Here is a 12,529-nt window from a genome sequence, read left to right on the forward strand (position 1 = left end):
TTTAGCACCTTTACATTTTCAACTCCACCGATTTAGCATTTCATTATTCTTGATGTAATTTACAAAAAAGGATAAAAATCAATGCAGCAGAACCAGAGATATCTTTTTTTTAATCGTCTTTAGCTGCATTAGTTTGTGCTAGTAGCGGCTAATGTAGCCTCAAACCACTAGACTCAAGCAGAGGTGAGGAGCAGGCCACAGAGGTCTCACTTCTTTTTAACCACATCCTCAGATTCTTCAGTCTCAAACTGACACCGACTCGTTTAAAATCAACAATATATTTAAGATTTTACTGTTATGAGGCAACAACTTAACACATGAATTCTGAAATATTTCAATGAGATCTGAAATGCAAACATCCTTGCTGTAGGTATTGTATGTGTGGTGAGTTTGTAGATGTTGAATTAGTGTTCAGAGGATTGTATAACACGTACCAACACACACTCGTGACAGCATTACGTCCTGCATTGCGAGTAAAATCGTGGCAGTACAAAAGACCACGTAAAAATAGAGGATAAACCTTTCAGAACTTAAAAAAAGTGGTAATTTCTCCCTTGTTTCTTTGTTGTTTTGTTCTTATATGGACACTTTACACATCAATGTGAAATGAAGGCGTAGTATACTTTTCTTACCATAAATGGTAAACAGTGTGATCCAGTAAAGATTTTAGTGAAATTAAAGAAGCAAAGTATCCAAAAGATGAAATATCTTGACGTAGTCCACATCCACTGATGTCAAAAGGGAGGGACATTCAAACTCACAATATGGCATCATCATCAGATTAAAACAGAACATAATTTTAGACACAGTTAAATGTTACTTGCGCCATTTAGTTTCCAAGGTAACGAGAAGGGTATATTTAGAGTGCACTAAACTGAGACAGAAGAAAAAAGGTGTTAATAATCTTGATGGAGCAATTACAGTTAGTCAAAGTCCAATAGTAAAGATCAAAACACCTCAGCTGCTTACAGTTGAAGGTGAGAGAATGCTCAAGAACAACCACCCAGCTCATTCAGCACCACTTCTGACACTTCATGCGTCATTCAGTATTTAGTGGCATTACTGATTCATATGGTACAGTAGAGGTTTCACTTGAGCGACTCATCAAGGGAGGTTCAGGGGAAATACAGACGTCAATGAGAAAAGGTGTTTCTTTTGTTTTATTGTAATATTTAGCTGCAATAACCACCTTATATGCTGTCAATTATTGGCAATGCAATGAAATCTTATTTATTAAAATAGCACACAAATTAAAGTCTTAATTAATCACTCAAATGCAGTGTCATTACAGTGCTGTACCAAACCTGAGGTGTTTGTATTGTAAAATTGGTGTAAAAAAAAGAAAAGTAATTAAATTGTGAAACTATACAGAACAGGCCAACAACACAAAGTTCACATATTTTTATTTGGGTATAAAAGGTTTTTTTAAACTTCAAACTTTAACCAGCTCTCACACAGGCTCTTATTAGATTTTTTGGTAAGGCAAAAAGAGAGAAAGACAGACTGGTGCCATATATGGCACACATATACACACATACATATAGCAGCTTTTAGTCTGCTGCAGGAATGATTTCCAAAAAATCCCCATGCAGTGCCCTAACCAACCACTGATGCAGTGTCAAGGATGTCAACCCTCACTGGCTTCCCACCAGTCCAATTGTGTTTGTTTGGAAAAAAAAAAAATCATGAAGTGGAGAGTTAATGTGTAACTGCTTCACTTAACTTGCTTTAAGTATCAATTTTAAAAAGTTACTCTAGATGTAAAAAAGCTCAAAAGATTTGATTAAAAAAGAGAAAATTTCTGTTCTCTCATAATTGTCGTCACATAATTAACGTCTGAGTGCTGCCCTCAGTTTAGCGGAGCGTCCTCGAGGATTCTCTTTTACATCGTCCTTTTCTGGGGTGATCACTTTTCTTCGCAGAGGAAGCCAATCAACACTTCCACCATCTCTTTTTTCATCCACCAGTTTTCCCTTCCCAGCGCCTTGCTTCCTCGGGCTGAAGTGATACTGATCTAGATTAGACAAGTCATCTCCCTGGAGGAAACGTTTTACCAGTCTGTCTTCTAGCGAATGAAAGGTGACCACGCAGAGACGTCCCCCAGGCGCCAGTACCGACCGGGCAGCACGCAGCCCTGCATGTAGTTCGTTCAGCTCATCATTCACAAAGATACGCAGAGCTTGGAAAGTCTTAGTGGCCACGTGTGCAGGTCTTTGGAGTCTGTCTTTACGTGCATAAAGAACAGCTGCAGGAAATGATCCTAGAGACAAAGAGATGGGCGGAGTGAGTGGGTCTTGTGATCACAGGACACTCAACCTAAACAGAACTACAATACCAGCCAGTCATGTGGCAGTTTACATTCATGTCTGTCCAAAATGTAATCACTTCATAATTGTATCCTATTAGACATTTGTGTACAATTGTCAGAATCAGCATATGAAATCTTATGTTATGGGCAAAAATATGTTTTGTGACCTTTGACCACTAAATTCTAATCAGTTCAACCTTGAATGCAAGTGGACTTTTGTGACAAATTTGAAAACATTCACTCAAGGCGTGAATCCTGAGATACCGCATATATGAGAATGAACCAGACATACGGACAACGAGAAAACGCGATGGCTTTCGAAACAGCTGTCACCAGCATGGAAACAATAAAAAATTTGAAAAATGTGTATGTGACAAAGAGTACTTTAGTCAATTTAATAATTTCTTCATGCTTTTTCATGCTGAATGACATATTTCCAAGAAAGGTATTACATCTCTGGTAACATATAGCTTCAAAGTGATGCTTTTTGTGTGATTCTTTATTAGTATCTCAGTTTTACACGTCTATCAATTAAATCAAGTAATCAATTGACCAAGAAGTTCTTTGGTTGAGGACGGCCCTACAATGGGTTTATATTCCGCTAAGTGATCTCCAGTCTGACTACACCCTGAAAATTCATCCACCATAAAAACCATCCACCTTCACCCCAGTGTCCCTTGGAACTACATTCACATTAGAATGACAGCACATGTGGATGGGTTGTTAGCGTTTGTGACTTTCACGTTCATAACCAGTTTCAGACTATCAATTAATGTTTGTGGTTTTTTGGTATCATGGTCATGTGCAATGCTTTTCATAACTCTGCCCATAACCTTGGTCTTTCCCTAACCTTTACCACGCACAGTTGACAGTTTTCTATAACATCAGAAGGACAATGTCATACAATACGTAATCCGAATGCAATAAAGAATGCACAGGGACAAAAAGAAAACACTGAAAAGGCTCAAGAGGTTCAACTCTGAAGGTCAAGACTACAAAGTTTACATCCATCTACAAAACAAGACACGCTACTGTGAGTTCAGCAATATATAAGTTTTGGACGGACAAGAGAGATCATCTGAAGGAGAGGTGAAGGAGGCCTTATGTGTCAAACTTAAACAGCCATTCAGGAACACAGCGGGGGACTGCCACACCACTTATCAGCTACCGCATCACCAGTCCATACCTCCACTCTTGTGACTCTGACTCATGTGATCTAACATATGACCCTAGCATCCAACAGGTGTTATCAGTGTGTGAATAACACAAAAGAGGTACAGATACTCGAGATCTCTCCACCAGTCAGCAGATTAAAAGACGCTCTTGATTATGAAAACATACAACTGTCTTGCTACTAGTTACTTTGACTGATAATCATCAGACATACGTAGCCGAGGAGTCATTAAATCAAGAAAATAAAACGCAAAAAGAGATTAATTGACATAGCAGGATCTAGTACAAAACATAGCTTTTTGAAAAATACATACAAGCCAATGTAAGCAGTGGAAAGAGAGACTGTCTGAGCGGCAGGTCCATCAGAGGCTCAATGCGGAGCAGATGGAGGGTGGAGGTGGTGTTGATATGGCGAATGTGTCCCTTCAGTACCGAGGTAAATGCAGCCGAAAGCCTCTCATGATCTCTAAAGTTCAAGTTAATTCTTACTGAGCATAAGACATTAGATGACAATGTCATGATTTCTGTTTTAAAATACCATAATATTGTGTTTTCTGTAGTTATTGCTGTCTGACTGGTGTACTCCATCTTGCTTTCGGTAAAATAAAAAGTGATTTATGTTTCTCTCCCTCATCAAAACCTCTCTCTACTACTGAACAATTTGCACCTGCCTTTTAGAGGCAGGGAATCTTTCCATACTCCAGTTATTTGAGTGATCCTCAAAATGCAAGTGCAATTAAGAGAAAGGCATTACTAACTGCAGACATGCAGAGAGGAAAACTGCACTTAAAGACTTGTGCACCTGTTTGATGAATAACATACAGGTTGCAGAATGCATGAGGATTTAGGCACAAAAAGGTCAATAAATGTGGACAGTAATGTGAGATTGGGAGCATTTCGATTGCCTCTCAATGGCTCTCAACATGGTGAAAACGAGCCGGCGGCTCATTGTTAACATTGCTATTAGCGCTTATAGTGCAAACCAAGGAGGGTGGGTCCTATGCTTTCGCGACACCGCTGTTGGTTGGGACGGCGTTATCAGCTATACGATATCAACAAAGCAAGGAGAAGCTCGGATAACAACACACACACAAAGGGAGAACGAGTTCATTCCCTGCTCAGACAGACATTACTCCACCGTGTCTTTACATAGCAAATAGTTTGCTGCTAATGTTCAGAATGTTAAACTCAGGTCATTTAAAAGTTAAGGCCATAACTCTAACTGAAAATGTTTTAATAATTTGCTGCACATTAAAGTTGGGAAAACATTAGGTTTACGTCAATACATCCGACAAGTTGATTCCACCTTGACCAACTCATAACCCCCACGCAGAAGACAAATGAACAATTAGACACTTAGATAGACCTGAAGAGAAACTGTAATAAATAGAGAAGTGAGTGATGTGGCATTTCTCTCCTCCTGCACTAAACAACCCAAGGTGTGACTCACACTGCAATCAATACAAGGACCAGCCCTGGTCTGGCCTCACCAAGCCATGTGCTCGCTCTCTCTCTCTCTCTCTCTCTCTCTCTCTCTCTCTCTAATTCATCTTTCAAAGGTCCTACAGACAGATCCATGGAGAAAAGAAGAGATTAAGATGTGGACATAAAGAGGGAATCATAGTTACGCACTGTGACTGTACATCATTACATCAGACAACATACAGAATTCAGCACTCTACCTTTGAGTTATGTCTCATCTTAAACTGATATATTTGATATTTGTAGTGCGCACCAACAAAGGCAAGAGCAAAACTACATTCTACAATAAGATATTTGGACAACAGTGTTTGATGCTTTGGTGTCACAGGCCAAACAAAAAGCAGTTTTTTCACAACAGAAGAATGCTGAAACCACTTTGTCTGAGGTGACACAACCGGTTAGATGATGTGCTCAAGTTGAAATGTTTTAATTTGAGCCAAACATCGCTTGATTAAAATGAAGTGGCATCGGCAAAAATCTGAAATGCATCAAATCTAAGTGCTGAAAGTCACACAGTCTAATTAATTTACATGTCATCACGAAGTGGGTGGTGCTGAAAACTTGGTGATGTTATGACCACTTGCATTGCTAGCTCAAAATGCTGCAGCTGTAGCTGGTGAGCAAACTGGTAACGTGCCATCTAACTGGGAATGTGCTGGCACTAGCCAGCCACTACTAGCCCACAAGGAAGTAGCTTGGTTGTTAATCATGCGATAATGTAATGCTTTATTCAAAAGAAGTATTTGTACCATTGACTCTTGCCTCATGACTGACTGCAAAACATGCCTCTATTTACGAACGTTTAAAAAAAAACTAAGATGACAAGAAAAATGTCCAAAACTACAAATCAGCTTGGAGCCGATACCTTCATTTATTGAAGATATATTGGTATATTGTGCAACTTAGTCCATGTGACAACATTCATCAAACATTTAAGACTGGAATCTTGGGCCCGAAAGGAAGGCGTCCAGGAGGCATGCTAATGAGCCCATCACCCTATCGGGCATCCCTTTAGAGGTTCTCCGGGCATGTCCAACTGGTAAAACACCCCGGGGTAGACCCAGAACACATTGGAGAGACTATATATCTTGTCTGGCCTTTGAACATTTTGGTGGCAGGAACAGCTGCAAAACGTTGCTGGGGAGAGGGACGTCTGGAATACCCTGCTAAGCCTGCTGCCACCAAGACCTGGTCCTGGATAAGCCGAAGAGAATGGAAGGATGGATGGATGGATCTGAAATGTTTCAATAGAAAAAGGATGCTTTTGTTGCCATCTTGCGGAACTCTGCAACAGGTTGTGTTTTTCTAAATGCATTTTAAATTGGCAGTGAAAGCTGATGTGCTAATGTTGAATTAATTCAAGTAGATCACCACACCCGATTTAATGTTGTTGCTCTGGGTCGAAATTAAGGTTACACAGCTTGTTGGCATCTCTAAATCAATGCATCCTTGTCCGACCCACTGGCTACACACACACACACACACACACACACACTTAAATACAGGGTGATTATGCCATTTATTGGGGCGTTGTGCTGAATGCATCTAGTGCTGTAACGTAGCTAAAGGTAGCTCACTTGACTCCTGCGTCAGCATTCAGTTACATGTTGGGTAGAATTCAGCAAAGCTGCTCTGCTTTTCATTTCAGGCTCTTTAGGCACTTTCACAACCCCAACAACAGTTAATGGCTGAGGGATTTTTCTGCTACCTTCAAAGCTGTATGACATGGTTGTGTCTCCATGGCTGCCTGTGCCATGTTGATGGATTTTTATGCAAAAATGTTAAGTCACACATGACTTTCGTGGTCAAAAGCTGGTAGCGGATTATTCGGGATACCTAATTTAGAGATCATTTTTGTGGAGAGAAATAATTTGAAACGGGTCAGATATGACTTGTCAGCTGTTCTTGGGAAGGCAACATTTTAGCCCACATTTTCTTACACTCTCGCAAAAATTATGTTTTGAAGGATTTTTCATTAAGTGGAGAATAACTTTCCTGAAAAAAATAACTCAAACGATTTGGCCCCAGGTATGCATACAACTCATTTACACAGCCATGCTTCCGTAAACGACAAAATGCTGTATGACAAGGTAACCCAGTCAATGCTGATGCAAACATATTAACACAAAAATGCCACACATTCTTTGTTGCACTGTTATTTTCATCTAGAAAATTCAGCATTTTAATGTTAACTGCTGTGGAATGTGTAAGATAAGCTAAAGTGCAACAAAAAAAAAAAGTCACCAGATCCTCCTACCCTCCTCATTTCTCCTGTGACTTAAAATTTTTCCTGTCGGCATCAATGTCACAATTGTTCACAGAGCCCCCCTGGAACTCTTAAATCAAAACCTCTTGGATTGTTTCAAATAAACATTGGTGGTGACTCGCTTTGCTCTTCAAGAAAGATCAAACAGCTGCTCTTACTCACACCTGTTCTCCCAGGGTGACACTGACGCACATACTGCTCTGTGCAATAACTACTGAAAAGACATCTCACTCGTTCAGCCGCTCAAATCTAGAGACACACAGTGTCATCAGTGAAGACAAACAATGTAATCCCGGCTTTATGCATGATTGTGTCATGGGTGTGAACATACGTGGGTGCTTGCATTTGTGTCAGGTGTGTGTGCACATTTGTGAGCAGAGAAACAGGGAAAAAAGAGGAAAAATAACATTACATAAAAAGCAATGTGGAAGGAGAGCGAGAGAGCGAGAGAGAGAGAGAGAGAGAGAGAGAGAGAGAGAGAGAGAGAGAGAGAGAGAGAGAGAGAGAGAGAGAGAGAGAGAGAGAGATGTGTTTGAGATACTGTTTGCTTTCAAGGCATTAGCCGCATTCTGTTGCAGCCACCTCCAGCTCTGTCTTTGTCTCAGCTCCCTCAAAGGAAGATGTGGAAGAAAGGCGCCCAAAACGGAGGCAGGAGAGAGGATACTGACTAAGGTCACAGTCCACGTAATTTTCTGAGACAAATGCGTCCCACAGGGAGACAGCCTTAATAACGCCACTCGTGTTTTATTTTCCCTCGTAGCCTCCAGAATGCAGCGGGGAATTAATCAGGATAGTGTCTAGCTACCTGCCACCACGCTGGCCAGCTGCTGTGTCTGGGTGATGGGGTTGACACGGCGTGCCTCCACAATGGCTGAAGCTATTTTCCTGGCGTGTCTTTCTTCCCCATATGCAGTGAGGATGGATGCAAGAGCCTGTTGATCTAAGGTATTCACAACGTCAGCAGCACAGGGCATGTCGGGGTACCTACGCACAAAGAGAAGCCCAATTAAGCTGCTTGACGTCACGTCCTTGCTGACAGTGGTGAATTGTGACAACTTCGAGATATAGCTGAAAACCTTTATGGCTGACAGTTATGAATAGAATGATTGTGAGGGAATGAAAAGAGAAATGCAGCTTGTGCAATAGCTTATAATGGGTTATCTGGTAGCTTTGTACATTATGTTGCCCTTGTGAAGTGATTCATATATATGAAAACATTCAAGAAGCTTTGAATTGCAATACATATACATCTATACATACATATATATTCATCATGTATTTATCTGTCAATCAAACTATCTATTTTCACACACACACACACACACACACACACACACACACACACACACACACACACACACACACACACACACACACACACACACACACACACACACACAATTAGAAAGACATGCATGTCTCCAACAAGGTTTTAGATTACACACTGTCACACTTTCATAGTGTTACACATCAGCCTTTAATAATATTGAATTACAATGCTGCCATAAGTCAAATCATTTTGTTTTCTTTTCATGGTTGGAAAAAAAATTGTATTGTTCAAATTCACTTGTGAAAGCACTTTTTCATTTTTTTTGACTTATTGCCAATATTGTAACTTCAAAGGAAAGCTCGACTGATAATGGATTTAAAATGTATGATATATCAGCATACAATCTTAACTAGAACAACAATTTTTGATGAGGATCCATGAAATATGTACTGAACATGATTTGTGAAATGATGATACTGTTCTAAATGTATATATCTTCAGCATTTATTGTTACTTGTGAGAAAATATAATGAACAGGAAATATGTGGAACATGCTTATATTGGTCTGTCTCTACTTTTAAGTTTATTTAACATTTAATGTTCACACACTATGACACAATCATGCTTAAAATTAACAAAAAACAAATTCTGCCTTTGCTACTAAAATAGGACAGCTGTATTCACACACACAAGAGGTTGCTTGTCAGCAAAACATAGGTTGTTTCAATCATTTACAAATAATGATTGTTTATTAACAATATAATTCACTTGTTATTGACCTCAGAAAATATTTTTCACTTTTTGCTTTTTCAAAAAAGAGAAAAGATCATTTTTAAAAAAGGTGTTACTGGTAGCCCATTTTTGCTTGGCCTTTTTTATTAGCTGCACTTCAACATTACTGCTCCAATGAGCACTGAAGCAATTTCAAAGCACCAATAACTGTAATTATCCAGCACCTCCCAGCACTATTTATTAGGAATACTAAGTCAAGTGTTTTGTTTTTATATACAGTTTTGTTAATGCAGCAGTGTTAATCAAATTTAGATCCATCAGCCAGACACACCTACTGTATGTTGCAAATCTCTTACCTCTCTCCATCCATTCTCATGTCCAAGGGCCCGTCCTTACTGAGGGAGAAGCCTCTCTGCGCCTGATCCATCTGCATGGAGGAGCAGCCAGCATCCAACAGGACAGCATCAACGCTGCCTGGCTTAATGTTCATGTTGGACAGCAGGGCTTCAAGCTCGCTGAATCGGCCAAGCAATGGTTTCACACGACCGCTGGAGAAAGGATTAGGGAACGTAATAGAGTTATTAGACATTTGTATATCAATGCATATGGATAAATGGATTAGCAAAAAAGAAATGCTAATTTATTTCAGTGACATCCAGTGTTTTCAAAAGGAGTGTAATATTTCATTGTTCTTCAGCTCATTGGCAAGGTGAAAGGCAAGGTACGAAACTAGTAATAAAAAGACAATAAGAGAAAAATACATTATATTATTGCATGTGTGAGTGAAAGATGATTGCCTTTCTGTTGATGTTTTTAGGTAATCAGTTTCAGTTGGATAATAGACATTTTAATACAATGAACTGGTGCTTCATAAACACACAGCAGAGAAAAAACACCAACATTCAACATCCATCAAGTCAAGGTAATATTAAGCATTTTAAGCAGACGTGTTCATTTGATTCAATGAAAACCCAAAATAGCTTGAGTAACTTTCCAGTCAACCTTTTAAAACTGAATCAGGTGTTTCCTTGGAAGCCCACTAACAGACTTTGCTAGCCTATTCAGATCCTTCCTTGTCACTGACAGAGCAAGACACTGTGTACACAATCACTTCCGCATGCACGAGTGGTGAGATCCTCCAGCCACATTCATGCATTTTTCATATGACCTTTTAACATTGTGTGAACAAAGATAATGGCGGAGGAGAGCAACAGGAGCCATCATCTATACATTAGGAGCAAAGGGTTTTCTTCAACCTTCTCCACCCGCTGATTTTAGTGAAGTTATTACTCTTGAAGTAAAAGTGACCAAAAATATCTGATTGTCATTTCCAAATGACAAACATCTCGTTTTGTACATCACAGAGTCAACAGCAAAAGCTAAGCAGCTCAAGTTGACTAAAGTCTCCTTAACTAGCACTCAGTACAATGTAAAATCATTGTGAGGTTAACATGAATCGGCTATAAGGGCTAAAGTAATACGTTAGCAAAGTGAATGAAAATCGTTGGATAATATGCTCTCAATTTGCAGTGAGTAGAGCTGAACGATACAGGAATATAATCTAATTCTCATCTCTTTATATAAAAATAGTGCAATTCAGAAAGTTCCTTACCTTCTGCATTATTCACTCTACACAAGCAACAAATGACTCTACAGTATGACCAACACAACATTGGATATTGTCGACATATAAACTGCTCCTTCATGTAGGTCAGGCCTATAAGTGTTATGAGGAAATTAAATCTTTATTTAAATATTGAACTGTCAAAAAAGGGTTGTCGGAACCATCAATCAGAGTAGAATATAATAACTTTTAACTTCAAGCCTTGTAAACATGTATTACAATTATCATGACTATTAATTCAAATAAAAAACAGCAAAGCATTGAAGAACAATAGGCCTGGTGTGAACATAAATTTATAAAACTGAATATGAACCACACTGGTCTTATCAGTATTGTAACAGATCACACAAACTAAAGTGCACATTGACTATGGCTCTACCACTGTAATTAACATATTTAGATAACTCAAAGCCTTGTTGTTAATCATTCTTGCATCTGTGAACTGTGGTCGAGAAGCAGAGGGGACACTTTGCTATGCTACTCTTACAACAGTGTAATATGTAAACATGTGGGTTGCACTTAAATCCGCCCTTGGCCTTGACCATTTTCACACGGTAGTTCTGCGAGCTTCAAAGCTTTGCGTGGCGAGGCATTTTTAAAGGTTTTTTTTAATCATCTACTCCTACTCTCATATGTCACATGGAGCGTAGGGCAGCGTCTGTGCAAGTGAAGCCCAGGGGGCAAAAGTGTTTTCACCCCCTGGTTGGTTAGATGGTGGAAATTGATCCTTTCATTGCATCTTTTGCCATTTAAAAATGACATTCTATGAAATCGTGATTGATTAATCGTTCAGCCCTTGTGTGCAGCACTTCCCCAAGATCAATTTGAGAGGTTCTCTTATGCTCAAAATAACATGAGAAGTTTCCCCTTGTCAGGGTAACAGTGGCTCTAAGATAGAGCGACTTCATAGCCGTTAGCCTTTGTTAGTGTGACTCCAACTATTTCTTGAAAACGCACACTTAAGTTGCTCTACTGGTGTTCTCTGAAGTCCATTTAGGGAGGATGTGCCCTGTCTGTGCAATCAATGCAATTTTGATTGTGAAAAAAAAGAGGAAATATGATGAAAATAATCTGGGTCTGGGCTTCACTTGGATGGGCAATGCAAATTGCCCAAAGCCACAGTGCGTGGTGTGCAGTGAGGTTCTGGCTAACAGCTGTCTGAAGCCCTCTTATTTACGTCGCCACCTGAACACCAAGCATGCCAGTGCAAGTCAAAAGCCCCCTTACATTTTTTATATTGAAATTGGAGGAGTTACAAAACAGCCCAAAACAACTGCAGTCTCATTCGTGTGTTGGGTCTACAAAAAAGGCACTACGGGCTTCATAACTGGTCAGTTACAGAATAGCAAGAAAGGGGCTACCTCACACAATCGACGAAGACGTGTGCTTGCCAGCTGCCAAAGAGATGGTGGAATGTATGATTGGAGAGAGAGAAGCAAAACAGTTGGACATGATCCCGGTGTCCAACAACACCGTGCCGCGCCGCATCGATGCTTTGTCCGAAGACGTCCTGGCTACATTAGTCGGTCGTGTGAAGAAGAGTGAGTTTTACTCTCTGAAAGTAGACGAGTCTACAGATGTGGCCAATCTTCTGGTGTACGTCCGTTACCTTTTCGAAGGCACGGTGCAGGAAGATTTAATGTATCCGCTATGTATGGTTAATTGTAAATTAAA

General features: G+C 39.8%; 1 protein-coding gene across 1 annotated transcript in view; it reads right to left on the bottom strand.

Moving 5' to 3' along the window:
- Window positions 1-1,386: 1,386 nt before the first annotated feature.
- The window catches only part of mettl15 (methyltransferase 15, mitochondrial 12S rRNA N4-cytidine), a 44,954-nt gene continuing 33,811 nt past the window's right edge, over window positions 1,387-12,529 (bottom strand). Inside the window, exons 4-6 of the mRNA XM_068730885.1 lie at window positions 9,588-9,779; window positions 8,035-8,213; window positions 1,387-2,260 (exon numbers count right to left, since the gene is read on the bottom strand). Of these exons, the coding sequence (XP_068586986.1) occupies window positions 1,830-2,260; window positions 8,035-8,213; window positions 9,588-9,779 (802 nt within the window). The 3' untranslated portion in view covers window positions 1,387-1,829. The remainder of the gene's footprint in view (window positions 2,261-8,034; window positions 8,214-9,587; window positions 9,780-12,529) is intronic.

Source organism: Cebidichthys violaceus, unplaced genomic scaffold (genome assembly GCF_023349555.1).
Source record: "Cebidichthys violaceus isolate CVI_PGR_0920_01 unplaced genomic scaffold, fCebVio1.0.p SCAF_5, whole genome shotgun sequence".
Classification (NCBI taxonomy): Eukaryota; Metazoa; Chordata; class Actinopteri; order Perciformes; family Stichaeidae; genus Cebidichthys; species Cebidichthys violaceus.